The following is a 13147-nucleotide window of genomic DNA, read 5'->3' on the forward strand; positions in this document are numbered from 1 at the left end:
TAATTTATCACTCTTTCTTCTGTCATCCCGTGTTCCGACATTATCGAATCGTAAGTCACGAAGAATGAAAAGAAAATATGTAGTTCATTTGTTATTCGAATATGGCAAAGAATATCGGCTATGGACCTGAAGAAAGATGCCATTTTGAACAACTTTCGAAGGAAAACTGGCTTGTATTTGCATTACATATGAGTAAAACTAGAAAAATCAACCATGCAGCCAGCCCTTTAACCATGATATGAAACCAGATCAAACTACCAGTATTCAATATCAGTTGTAGGAAAAATCTGAAGAAAATGCTTGCAATATCATGTAATCAGAAATTAGCTATGTGTTGCATAGCAGGATTACTTTTGCAAGTTTCGAGGTAGAGAATACTACTTTTTTTTTTTTTTTATATAGGTATTTGTCCATGGTATTCATTAAATATATTCTCTGTCATTCATACGGAATACTAATATTTCTAGTAAAAAGGGTCATTTTCATTAAGTGCTTTGCTTGTCGATATTCTCAAAATTATGTTTACTAATTAGTGCTACTGTACATTTAATAGATTAATAGATTCATTACTAAATAATACATTTAAAACATTCATTTTACACTTTTTCAAAGTTGTTTTTTGAATTTACTTGCTGATAGCTTCAAATATATTTTATTTTGAAACAACTGTCCTTTTCAAAATAAATTTGACAATGCCAAGTATCTTCAATAATAATTCAAATCCTTTAAAGTAGCATGTAAATAAAACTAGAATAAACATTATACGTCTTGTTATCTTTCAAGATTCCTTCAGACTTTGATTAATTACTCAAAGCAGTGGTTTACTAACTTTGATGACCCTGGAAATACATAAAAGTATTTTGTCATCTCAGAGAACCAATAATATTTTTTTTTTCATTCTAATCATCTATTGTATATAAACACCTAGCATCCTCTGAAAAGTAATTTTTAAAAACACATTAAAAATATATCAAATTTTTAAGCATAAAAACTGATTTAATTCTTATTATTTTAGGTAAAAATAACAGTAATAAAAATAAAAACTTAATTATTTAAAACGTATATTATTGCGGCCCACGTTAATCATAATATTTTAGGAGCCACGTGTTTAAAGTCTTTTAAAAGTACGTAAAAACATAGCCATACTATTCTAAAAAGCAGTGTTATATTCACCCCCCCCCCGCGATTTTCACCACCTCACCCGGTAGTGACGCACCGCTAGCCAGCAGCGAAACGGAGCCCCGAACAGACGAGAAATATTCTCTAAGAGCGAACCGGGTTGCTACCTCTGACAAACCAATTCGCCGGGTTACCAACTTTGAACTTTTATCGCCATTTTTGGCGATGTTTACATTTAACGGATCCTTTGCGGAAGTGCTTCCTAATGTATATAATAATTAAATTAAATGTTTCTAAATACGCTTTATTTATTTTGCATTTTTAGTCTGAATATTATGCTTTATCTTTTCTGTCCTGCTATCTGCAAAATCCTAAAATCTGCACATCCTCTGGTCCCAAGCTTTGCGGATTTCTGGACTTCGACTGTAATTAAATATTTTGAAGAAGATTAATCATGTTATCTTATGTCAAATACTCTTAACAGAAATTGGGAAATATTGAATTTCATGTAAATTTACGTATAATGAATGATATTTTTGAAGAACTTTCACTATTGTATAATATTTTTCATTGGCATTATTTAACACCACTTTATGCTTTTCGCTTTGTTCCTGGTAAAAAAAATTAATTTAAAAATTGCAGCAAAAATTATTTTCCATAAAGCCAAGAAAAACTGGCCTCCATTGTATGCCAACTTTTATAAATATACTTTGATCTTATTTAAAAGGAAGATTTTCTGAAAATAAAACATATGAATGAGCAATATTTGATTTGAAAGCATTCAATGCATGCAATTTCTCAAAAAATTAAAATACCATAACATATTTGCAAATAAAATAGCTGTACAACAACCATATTATGACTTTAAATTTGCTGTGTGTGAAAAAAATTAAGGGTAAATTGATAACATATTTTTCATTTGTGGTAATGTTTTTATTGGAGAATGAACACTTTTCTAAGCTTTCTAAATTAATGGAAATAGGCAGAACATTTTTGGAACTTAGTGTTGACTGTGAATGAGGTTTTCAGTTTAATAAATTCAATAAAAAATAAATGGTACTTAAGTATTATTGCAGCCACCTAAGTAGGAATTGCCAAAGTTTCAAAATATGTCAAATTTTGGCAATCTTGTACGTAACAATTCTTCTGGCAATTATGTATATGACAGTTCTTCAGTTGTAACAAACAGCTTTGCCATTTTTGTATGTGTTCCCTTTTCTTGGGGGGGGGTATTCAAACGTTTAGATTTTCCAGCCTTGAAAGGATGCAGCAATATTTCTGGAGAATTACTGCCTGTGTTGCAAAATAGTAAAAGTGAGCATTTGTTTTGAATCTATTCTGAAAGTGGTTGCCACAAAGTTTCCATCTGTACAAAAAAAAAAAAAAAAAAAAAAAAAAGACATGTAAGTAGGTTAGTAGATTTTTTTTTAGATAAATACATATTTAAAATCTATCTATAATAATATATTTGTATGTAATAAATAAATTTTACTAATATAAGTCATCATTCTTTTACTTCTGCAAAATTGGCCAAACTCTACTATGGTGGTTGTGTTAATACATAAGTCGCAGATAAACAAAAAATTCTTTGAAAGATCACTTAGACATATTAATGGAAGTAAAATCATATTTAAGTAATGGAAATGGTATAAATTTTGATTGCATATATGCTGAATACTTAAATTTTAAATAGAAAAGATTTAATATATATTTATATAAATGAACCATTTATTAATTTTTGAGAAATGTGAACATTATTACTGTTAGAGTTGAGTAGTATTTTAGTAAATAATTTCATGCTTACATTATATTAATGTATTAATTTTTATAATTAATAAATAGGTTTTAAAATATATATGTTTTTGAAAGTAATGACTATTATTAAAGTATACTTAATTTAAATATGAAATTAAAAGTAAAAAATAGAAGCTTCACAAACAATTCATGGATGGCAGCTATTGAAAGCTACTAGAAATTACATTCAAAGCTACTATTAATAAAACCTAATATGGAACAGGATAACAGAATGCACCTATGTCAGGACCACCGTAATCATATCCAGAACAAAGCTTTTCTCATAAGTGAATTGGTGATGTCATGAACATAAATCTAAAAGGCCATCTTTATTGCTATATGAACAGTTTCCAAAAATAGAAATTGCTGAGTCAAAGACAGTGTCTCATTCTGAATTCCAACATTGTTACAAAGAGCAGGAGCTGCATCTCTGACAATTCCTTCTGTCCCCAAGGAAATTACTTGGATGGCAACATGGATTTCTCTCTTTCAAACTCATTTTTCAATCAACAGCTCATTATTATTATTATTATTATTATTATTATTATTTTTTTCTGCTCTTTCAGGAGAAGATATCAGCAAATAGCTGCTATTGCATATGGCAGCTTGATTTATATTTAACTTCCTTTTCTGTTATTCAGCTTAAGTCATGCATGTATAAAATACAAACCTTAGTTTCCCCTGTTACCTAAGTTTTATTTTATATATATATTTTTTAATAATATATTTATATAATATATATTTTATTTTAATAATGTACATTTTATGTAATATATTTAAGTTATAAATATTTAAAATTTTTGTTTTCACATAATTTATATTTCTTTTTTCTTTTTCAGCTGCAGCTATGTCGAGACTGGGGGCTAAGACCTATAGCCGGAAGCCTGAATGCAGGACAAGTGTTCAGTTTGATCATTTGTTGTCAGAAAAAGGAAATAAGCCATCCACAGCAAAGGTTTCCGTTGCTGGAATTCACAGATGGGGAATGACATCTTTTACTTCTATTCGAAAGGCTCGCATTAATGGGCAGAAAGAGGTTAATGAAAGTCTTGAACCAGTGAAACGGATTAAAATTGATCCCAAACCTACAATTTCTTGTAGAGAAGATCCTTTTAGTTTTGAAACTGATATTGAAATTCCCGCTTCTAAGGTTTTACATTCCTCCAGTTCTGTGCATTGCAGTAGTACAGATGCAGAAATAAAGCCGGTGCCACCAAAACCTAATAAATTTTTTAAAAGTGGAAGTTCACGGCTTCTTTCAACAGCGTCAAACTCTCCAAAGAACAGTGATTTTGATGCTCTGAGACTGTCAACTCCTTCACATTTTAATGCAATGAAGGGCAATAAAGATTCTCATGAAATTTTTTTAAATATGCATGCAAACTTTAAAAATGAGTCGTCCCATTCTTCTGAAGAACAGCATTCAGTTTTTCTGACTAATACTTCTCCTAATATTGTGGATTTACGATATTGTACAACTTCACCAAATGCATGTGCTTCCAGTATGTATTCTAACAAACCTAGTGTGCATTATATCAGTCCATTTATCCAGCCGATAGTGTCAGCTGATGCTTCATCACGGGCATTTGATGCTCTGAGAACTTTGGACCTTTCTAATAAACCATCTAACATTCATGTGGTCCACCAGTTAGATTCGTACAAGCCAACAGATTATGTTATGAAAAAAGAAAATATTCTCAGCATTGCTCAGACAGAAACCTCGTTGACAGGCAATGACAGAATGAACATGAATCACAATCAAGTTATTTCCCATCCTTCAGAGAAAAATTTGATTTCAGTAGAAGAGCATCTTAATCTGACTGATCAATGCCTATTCAGTGACTCTCAAAAAGAACTGGCTCTTTCAAATATTGTGAATACACAGATATCCAGTGAATGTGATCCAAAACCACAAAGTGATTTAGAATCTGTCTCTCAGTCTCAATCCAACTCTGCTACTTTTTCTCAAGAAAGTAATATTGTATCTTCACAGTCTTCTGGAAAATGTGAAGATTCCAGTGCTGCTGGTAAACAGCAGTCACGTCCCAAAAAGATATTCAGTTCTTCTCTGAAGGTAAATGCTGTTTATTTATTGGATGTATTTATATGGACAGTTTTTATTTTCAATTAAGCTATTAACTTTTCCTTCTTTATAACATTTGATTCATTCTTTTTATATAGTTCAAAGCTGTGTATAATCATCGACATTGGCATTCAAGCAAGAAAGAAACTAAAGTAAGATATTTTTATTTATATTTGAATTTAGAAGTAATTGTCCTTACAGAAAGGAGGGAAAAAATTAATATGCTCTAAATTTTACACTGTACACAAGAGTTTCACAATGTTTACAAAAAAGCATAGATATGAATTTTAAGAATTTTGAGAGAATTGAGAAATTGCTGAGAATTTAGTCTCTCAGATATTTGGAAAGAATTCAGGGAACTTGGCCGTAAAGTGAAGTATATACATGATGGTGCACAAAATATCATACCATTTATCTAGTTTATTGTACATTTATTTATCATCTGAATATTGCAGAATGAATTCACAATGAAGTGCCTGCTCATAAAAAGTGAGTTTAATACAAAATGTGTTAATTGTGTTCACAGGTTTGTTTCGCAACTTCTTCGAAGCAGACCTTTGCATTTGTGCCAGTCCTTCAGCACAACTATACAGTAACAGCCTTATTACATGTGTATAAAACATTCATACAGAAAATCAAGGACAGTGGCAGTTTGTGGGTTAGCGTCATTTTGCATGAAGCACTGAATTTGTAAAGAGAGACCTGTTGCTGTTTTCAAGTGCATGGATATTTGATATGTGCCATTGATTCTTATCCAACACAGAGCTTGTGGTTTCCGACTGCTGGCACTATCTGTGAATGGTCTGTTTGCAAGGAGCCCATCTTATACTAAAGTGTGTATGAAGGTGATTTTGTGTCACCGTCAAACTCATTCCCCCCCAAAAAGTGCCACTTTCTTTTTTCAATGCTTAACTGGCTGTTATACACATTTTTAATATTCAGTATATAATAAAAATTGTAAGAGATAATTGAATGGTATTATATTTCACGTGTCACTCTGTAACTTATTCTTTTTGAAGAATATTTATAGATAAGAATTTCTTATTATCTGAATGGTTCCTAAAATGCAGATCCTAAAACTATTTTAGGTGTGTCAGAAAAAGTTTTGAAGATTTTTTTGGTCACATACTCATTAAAAATAATCAATTATTTTTTAGTAAATATAAATGTCTAATATTAACCCATTGTTACATTGTTTTCTTTTAGATTTCTTCCGTTTTGCTTAAAACCAATTATATGCATAGAGTTGCTATAAATCACAATTGCACACGCATGGGTTGTGATGCTGTAGTTGTCTGGAGAAATTAAATCACAGCAAACATTAATTATGTGGGTCATTTCTGAAATTCAGTCAGAAACGTTAGGTCAATACTGTTCCCCCCTCCCTCACACACACAGGTAAGCTTAGGGTATAGTAACCTTCTAAAGCAATTACAGCACTGCTGGTTATTTTGACTTTTCTAAGAAAATAAAAAGTTTATTTGCAGTTTTGTGTAGATGTTAATTTTAAGCAAGAATAAGCCTTAAAAATAAAAATTATGTCCTCTGTGTTTAAGCTCTTCAATTTCATTTCAAAATTTCAGTGAACTGAAGAGTTCTACTTGAACTTAAAAAAGTTTTACTCAGGCAGTTATCTATATATATGTATGTGAATAAAATATATATATGTATGTATAGTCGTGTGTGCTTTTATGTTCGAAATTTTTATCTGGGGTACAATTTTTTGGCCTTTTTCAGGGTTCTGAAACACCAAGTATTTCTTTAGCTGATGAATTTGAAGAAGAAACAACTAAGGAAAACTTCAATGATGCTTTAGTAGAAGAAATTGCTAACACCTCCTATGGAGAGAGCAGGTCTTTCAAATGTCCAAAGGAGTCTAAACAGGTATGTATGTGATAAACGAACTTTAGTTTTTATTGCTTAAAAACAATATATTTCTTTTCAAGCTGTAGTAGGATTTCAAGACCTTCTAATATATACTTATTCAAAGTTTCATGGCAAAATTTATGCTGATTTTTATTACACTAAATAATTTGTCTAACTCATTTCATACATATGGATGCACACATAGAAGAGGAAGTAATTCTGTATAAATTCAAGTAATGAATAAAAAATAAGATGTTTAGCCATTAATGTACAACACTTATAATCACAAAATATAAATAGTCTTTTAACACTTTCCAAGCTGACAAAAGTTTCACATTTAACCTGTTGTGTCTTATTAAATGACGATTTCCATTAAAAATTAAATGATGAAATAAGAAAATGCCCAATATTCCCTCTGCATTAAGACCAAATCAGGTACTTTATATGAGAAAGGATTGATGAAATTTGAGTTTCACATTCTGTTTAAAGACTTGTGAATTATTAATTTTATTAACTTAAAACTGCTCTTAACATTCCATTTTTAGGAATATAAAAAGGGTTTTTAAAATTATTTTTTAAGCATCTGTGTGAAGTTGTTCTTTTAATTCTATTATAGTCAAGTTAAAGTAAATTAAATTTTTATTACTAGGAAGCTGGTTACAAGAACACATTTTAAATTGCTATAGAGCTAACTGAGAAATTATTCTGATTTCCTATGACAATGATAAAAAATAGTTCTTTTATGATGTTATGTATGTTAATACATTATCTAAATAAATATTAAATTGTATAAACAACTTTGTTGTTTGCATTTGTAAAAAGGGCTTCTTTAAAGCAGAGTACTTTACTCGAACTATTATTTATGACAACTGTTGGTACAAATTCTAACAGATATCTTGTTATTATATTTGGAAATTTTCTTATCTTAAAACTCAAAGGCAATGATTTAATATGCACCTAATTATTGTGCACGAGAAGCCATTGTGGCTTTATGTCCTGGATTACATACTTCTGTTTATGCACATTGTCATGAGATTTCTTATTAGTAGTCTGTGCACATTTTTGCATATCTGCTAACAAAAATGTTATTTTGGCTGGGGAAAAAATGCTTCTGCTTGTCAGAGATCTGTTAGAGCCTTGATTTTTACCCTGCCTCCCTTTTAATGCTCAATAACAGATAGTATTTGTTATTAAATTAAGGAATAATTTTAAGGCATTTGTCTTAGGACAAGATTTGGTCAAGGTCAAGCATAGTATAATTGGCAAACTTCTATGAGTATTAATGCATGTAAGAAAGGCCGCTGTTGCATACTTTGGATATTTTGCTCGGCACAATTGTTTACATGTACATCTTGTATACATATACGTAGCGTATTCGGAAACTAAGTATCGTTTCTAGCGCCGTTGCAGCGCTGTGGTAGGCGTCCCGTGCATGTGCACTAGTCTTTCTTGTTCACTGACTTTCAATTGTCGCTATTTTGGTTGCTCTATGTTGTGTTTTCAGTTTGCTGTGCACATTCAAAATGTTTAAGACAATTAGTTCTCCCGCTGACTGTGAGATTCGTGCTGTGATTAAATTTTTGAACGCGAGGAATGTTAAACCGGCCGAAATTTATCGTCAAGTGACAGAAGTTTACGGTGAATACGCGATAAGTGATGGAATGGTGAGAAAATTTAATGCAGGTCGAACAAATGTCCACGCAGAGGCTCGGAGTGGTCGTCCTTCTGTTGTCACCGATGATTTGGTAAGGAAAGTTGATGAAGCAATTCATGAGAACAGACGCTTCACAATGACAACTCTTTTAGAGGCATTTTCACAAATTTCACGTACTGTTTTGTTCGAAATTGTGTCTGACCGCTTGAATTATCGCAAACTGTGTTCCCGATGGGTTCCAAAAATGTTCACTGATGTTCACAAAACAAAGCGACTTGGTAGTGCCCTGACATTTCTCACGCGGTACAGTTATGAGGGAGAAAACTTTTTAAACCAAATTGGGACAGGTGATGAAACTTGGGTGTGTCATTTCACACCAGAATCGAAACAACAATTGATGGAGTGAAGACACACTCATTCTCCGAAAAAACAAAAGTTCAAAGTGACAATGTCATCACAAAAAATCATGTGCACTGTCTTCTGGGATAGGAAAGGCATTTTGCTTACTGAATTTCTTCCCAGAAGTGAAACCATTAATGCGGCACGATATTGTGAGACTTTAACAAAACTAAGGCGTGCCATTCAAAACAAACGAAGAGGAATGCTCAGTAAAGGAATTGTGTTGCTCCATGACAATGCTCGGCCCCATACTGCTGGTGTCTCTCAATCATTAATTCGACAGTTTCATTGGGAGCAGTTCGATCACCTGCCGTACAGCCCGGACTTGGCGCCGTCCGACTATCACTTGTCCTTGCATATGAAGCGCGAGCTTGGTGGCAAGCGCTTTGGATCTGACGATGACATGAAAAATGCTATGGAGTCATGGTTATCAAAACTGGCGGGAAGTTTCTTTGACGATGGTATACAAAAACTGGTCACCCGCTATAACAAGTGTTTGATCATTGGCGGAAACTATGTTGAAAAATAGTTTAAGACATGTATTTTCATGTAAAAATAAAATTGGATTCGAAAAAATTGTTTTACTATTTTTTTTTTCCAAAACGGTACTTAATTTCCGAATACTCCTTTTAGTAATTATGCCGTCCCTATTTTAGGCTTTAAATACTGATCAAATAATTTTTTTCATCTTGGAAAACATCAGTTTCTTTTATTGTTTAGGGTATCTTTTTTTAGGATTTTTTTTTTATGCTCTATGCATGCACATTTGATTTTTCCTCCCGTAAGAAACCATGTAGAGAATCCCAATTCTTAATTTCACTTTGGCACTAAATAAAAAATACCTTGTTATTGAAGAAAAATTCATTTTAGCGTAAATTTGAGTGATCAATAATTTGTCTCTATAATTGCATATCTGTTTGGCATACATCTCAAACCAAAACTTTCTACATGGTTGATTTTTACTACTGCAGTCAAATACCAAAAATCCGCCAACTCCTGAGATCCACATTGCCTCTCAGAACATAAACATTCAGTTTACAGGTTCCAGAAACCACAACATTTAGTACGAAATGTTGAAGAAAAAAATACTTACCTAATAAATGATGTCATAATTACCGAATAATAATGAGTCAAAATGGAAATACCAAATTATTGATATAAAAAAGTTTAAAAAATAAGATAAAATAAATAAGATAAGTTTTTTCCCCTCTAATCTGCATCGAGGTAAAAAAGCAGACTATTCACTCAACTCTTTGTTCAAATTCACGGTTCACGTTGTTGTATTTTCTGAGCTTTGTTATTTCATTTCACGAGATTGTTTAGTGCCGCCTTTTTTTTATCCAGGTATTTTGTGAATAAGTTAAGAATATTTTTAATTTCAGTCCTTTTTAACAGAGTGACATATAAGAAATGTACTTGTGATTTTACTGCTTGCAAAGTTGAAAAACGTAAACACATTGCATTGATGGTAACGCAAAAAGTGCAAATTCTGCAAAAGATGGAAGCAGGTGCTACTCCTCGATTTATAGCAGAATGGTATGGAATTGCAACACGATTGTGTATGATATATGGAAAAATAAAGAAAAGCTGTTGAAATTTTACAGCAGCAGTGATTCTAACACCGGAATCCGAAAACGGAAATCTTTGCATGAGGCGAAATTGGCAAACCACAATTCTGTGTACATATAATACAATGATTAATATAATCAATTTATATATGTAATAGTAATTTAATGCATATAATAAATTATTGCAATCATATATATAATAACTATATTAAATGTATCTAATATGCCTTATTCATTTTGCACTTTTAGTCTGAATATTATGCTGTATCTTTTCTATCCTGAAATCCTAAAATCCGCTCAACCCCTGGTCCCAAGCTGTGCAGATTTCTGGAATTCTACTGTACTAATATTTTACATCTCTGATGCCAATCTGATGAATCATTATTTATTATATTTTGCTTCCATCACCGTTTCACATGTTTATCACTACATGACAACTTGAGTGATGACTCATGCAGTGATACCTGAACAATTTTTTTATGTTAGTTATTGAATAAGATTATGGAAACCTTTTATGTGGACATTATTCTTGGCGATGATTACAGATTTAAGTTAAATGCGCTAAATGTTGACGAGGACAAATTTAACAAAAATTTGTTTTCATATGCAAAATATAGCTTTTGTTAATGATACTCGTAGGCCAAAGATTACATTTAGTGCTATTTGAATTAAGAATAAGTGATTTTTTATTCATTAAAACCCAGAACCAGCACCAGAGCTCGCATGGCTGCGCAGTGTGCCAGAATTTACGGAAGACAAAATTTTTGGAATATAGAGAAGCACCAAATAACAAAATTAAGGAATGAATTTTTTTTTTTTTAGAATATAGGGAAAGCATTGAGACCCAAAATTAAGGGGCTACAAAATTTAGAACTTATGGAGGTGCTGGGTAGCAAGCAGAATTTAGGACCCGCAGAGACTGCACAGCAAAATATCTAGCTGCAGTCCTTAGTAAGCTTAAGTATATGTGGGATATGTGGGTTTATTATTCAGGATCCAAATAATGTGGGTTTATTTATTCAGGATCCACATATAAGTATATGTGGGTTTATTTATTCAGGACCCAAATAAGCCTTAAGCATGTGCAATAATTAGACGTAAGTATAATAAATAACTAAATAAAAAATACCTTGTAACATTCGTATTATTTTATCAGTTTTTGCTGTGTGATTTTATCAGAATTTTGGCTGTTCCTAATAACTTTTTTAAATTTTGAACAACCCCTGTAATTAACTGTATTTCCTGTACCAAGCCAGTTGCAATACTTTACTGTTTCTTAATTTTTCCCGCGAAACAGTCACTTGTTTTGTGTGGTCCCGCACATTTGAATCATCGAGGTTGTAATCTGCACATATCTGAACTGTGGTGGAAGTGTTGGCAGTTATGACACTGCACAACACTACCACTCACTTTGTACTCAACAATTTCAATGTAAAAAAGCATGAAATAGTTCAGGTTGTATAATTTTTCTACTCCCGATGTATTTTCTAGTTGGAGTTGAAATAAGGGCATGTGCACCCGTCTTTAAATGGTGCATTTGGGGTACTTTTCTAACTTGGAAACCCACTTTACTGAATTCATCTTTTATTTCACTGAGAGAACAGCCAGTTGACAGGCATCTAATTACGACTTTTATGGGCTTGTTATATTTTATTGGTAATCAGGTAGTGATCTATCTTTTTTAATACAAATCAGGCTTAATTATGTCAGTTTCCAATAGAAGCAAGACAAAATTTGTCGGAACATTTTGTCTTTCGTCACCAATCTCGTGGTACATAGCCAATAATGTATAGTGGACACTGTTAAGCTAAAATTATACTTTACTGATTCCAAAGAATTTCAGTTACTATAGCAGATTGCGCTGTTTCTTCACTTTTCTGATTTCATCCAGCTTATTATTTTTTTGCAGGCTGTTATAATTACAGCAATTTTATAAAAACTAAAGTTTGAACTTTCGATTATGTCGAAAAGAGTTTCTAATTCTGGAGTTGCAACAGGATCTACAAATTGAAAGCACATTTCAATGTCCATTAATCAAAAAGAGGAATTGCTGCAAAAAATGGATATAGGTATATCAGTCTCAAAATGTGTTGAGTATGGCATTGGAAACTCAACTGTATATGTCATAACAGAGAAAGGACTCTTATGATTTTTTTGTGGATTCCAACACCCCACTCACAATCAGTAACAGAAAAGCTATTCGGTATACTAAAAGTGACGATCATGACAAAGTGATGATTCTGTGGTCAGACAGCGAGGGCATGCCATTGGCAAAGCCACTGCTAATGTCTAGAGCCAAAATATATCATGAAGAAATTAAAACAGGGTTCGTAGCCATCCTTACAAGTGCTTATAAGTCCTTATATTTGAAAATAAAATATAAAGGCCCTTATAGGTGCTTACTTTTTCTTTAAAGCCCTTATTTTTTTGCTTTTAGTGCTTTTTTTTTTAATCCTTTGTTTTTAATGAACGTGCATTTTTTCCCCGTAGCAAAGCCGAAACTAAATAAATAACTTTTCTTCCTTATATGCAACGTCAGATGGTGAATCATACTCCCAGAAATAGCTTCCCCCCATTTCCTCTGCATTAATGTAACCTATGGTATGCGCGAGAGTACAAACAGGTGGACGTCGTTCTATTGGTCAAAGAATTGCGAAAACCGTA

The 13147-nt window shown here is 32.2% G+C and overlaps 1 protein-coding gene across 2 annotated transcripts in view; it reads left to right on the forward strand.

Moving 5' to 3' along the window:
* wapl (cohesin release factor wings apart-like) overlaps positions 1 to 13147 on the forward strand; it is a 96923-nt gene that overhangs the window by 17016 nt on the left and 66760 nt on the right. For both annotated transcript variants that reach the window (XR_015040808.1, XM_085815652.1), the window contains exons 2-4: positions 3753 to 4987; positions 5095 to 5148; positions 6734 to 6880. Coding sequence is in view for 1 of the 2 variants with exons in the window: in XM_085815652.1 (XP_085671778.1) it covers positions 3761 to 4987; positions 5095 to 5148; positions 6734 to 6880 (1428 nt within the window). In the remaining variant the exon portion in view is untranslated. The remainder of the gene's footprint in view (positions 1 to 3752; positions 4988 to 5094; positions 5149 to 6733; positions 6881 to 13147) is intronic.

This window comes from Stegodyphus dumicola, chromosome 4, assembly GCF_044657685.1.
Source record: "Stegodyphus dumicola isolate Sdum_Otavi_A_Nest chromosome 4, ASM4465768v1".
NCBI classification, from domain to species: domain Eukaryota; kingdom Metazoa; phylum Arthropoda; class Arachnida; order Araneae; family Eresidae; genus Stegodyphus; species Stegodyphus dumicola.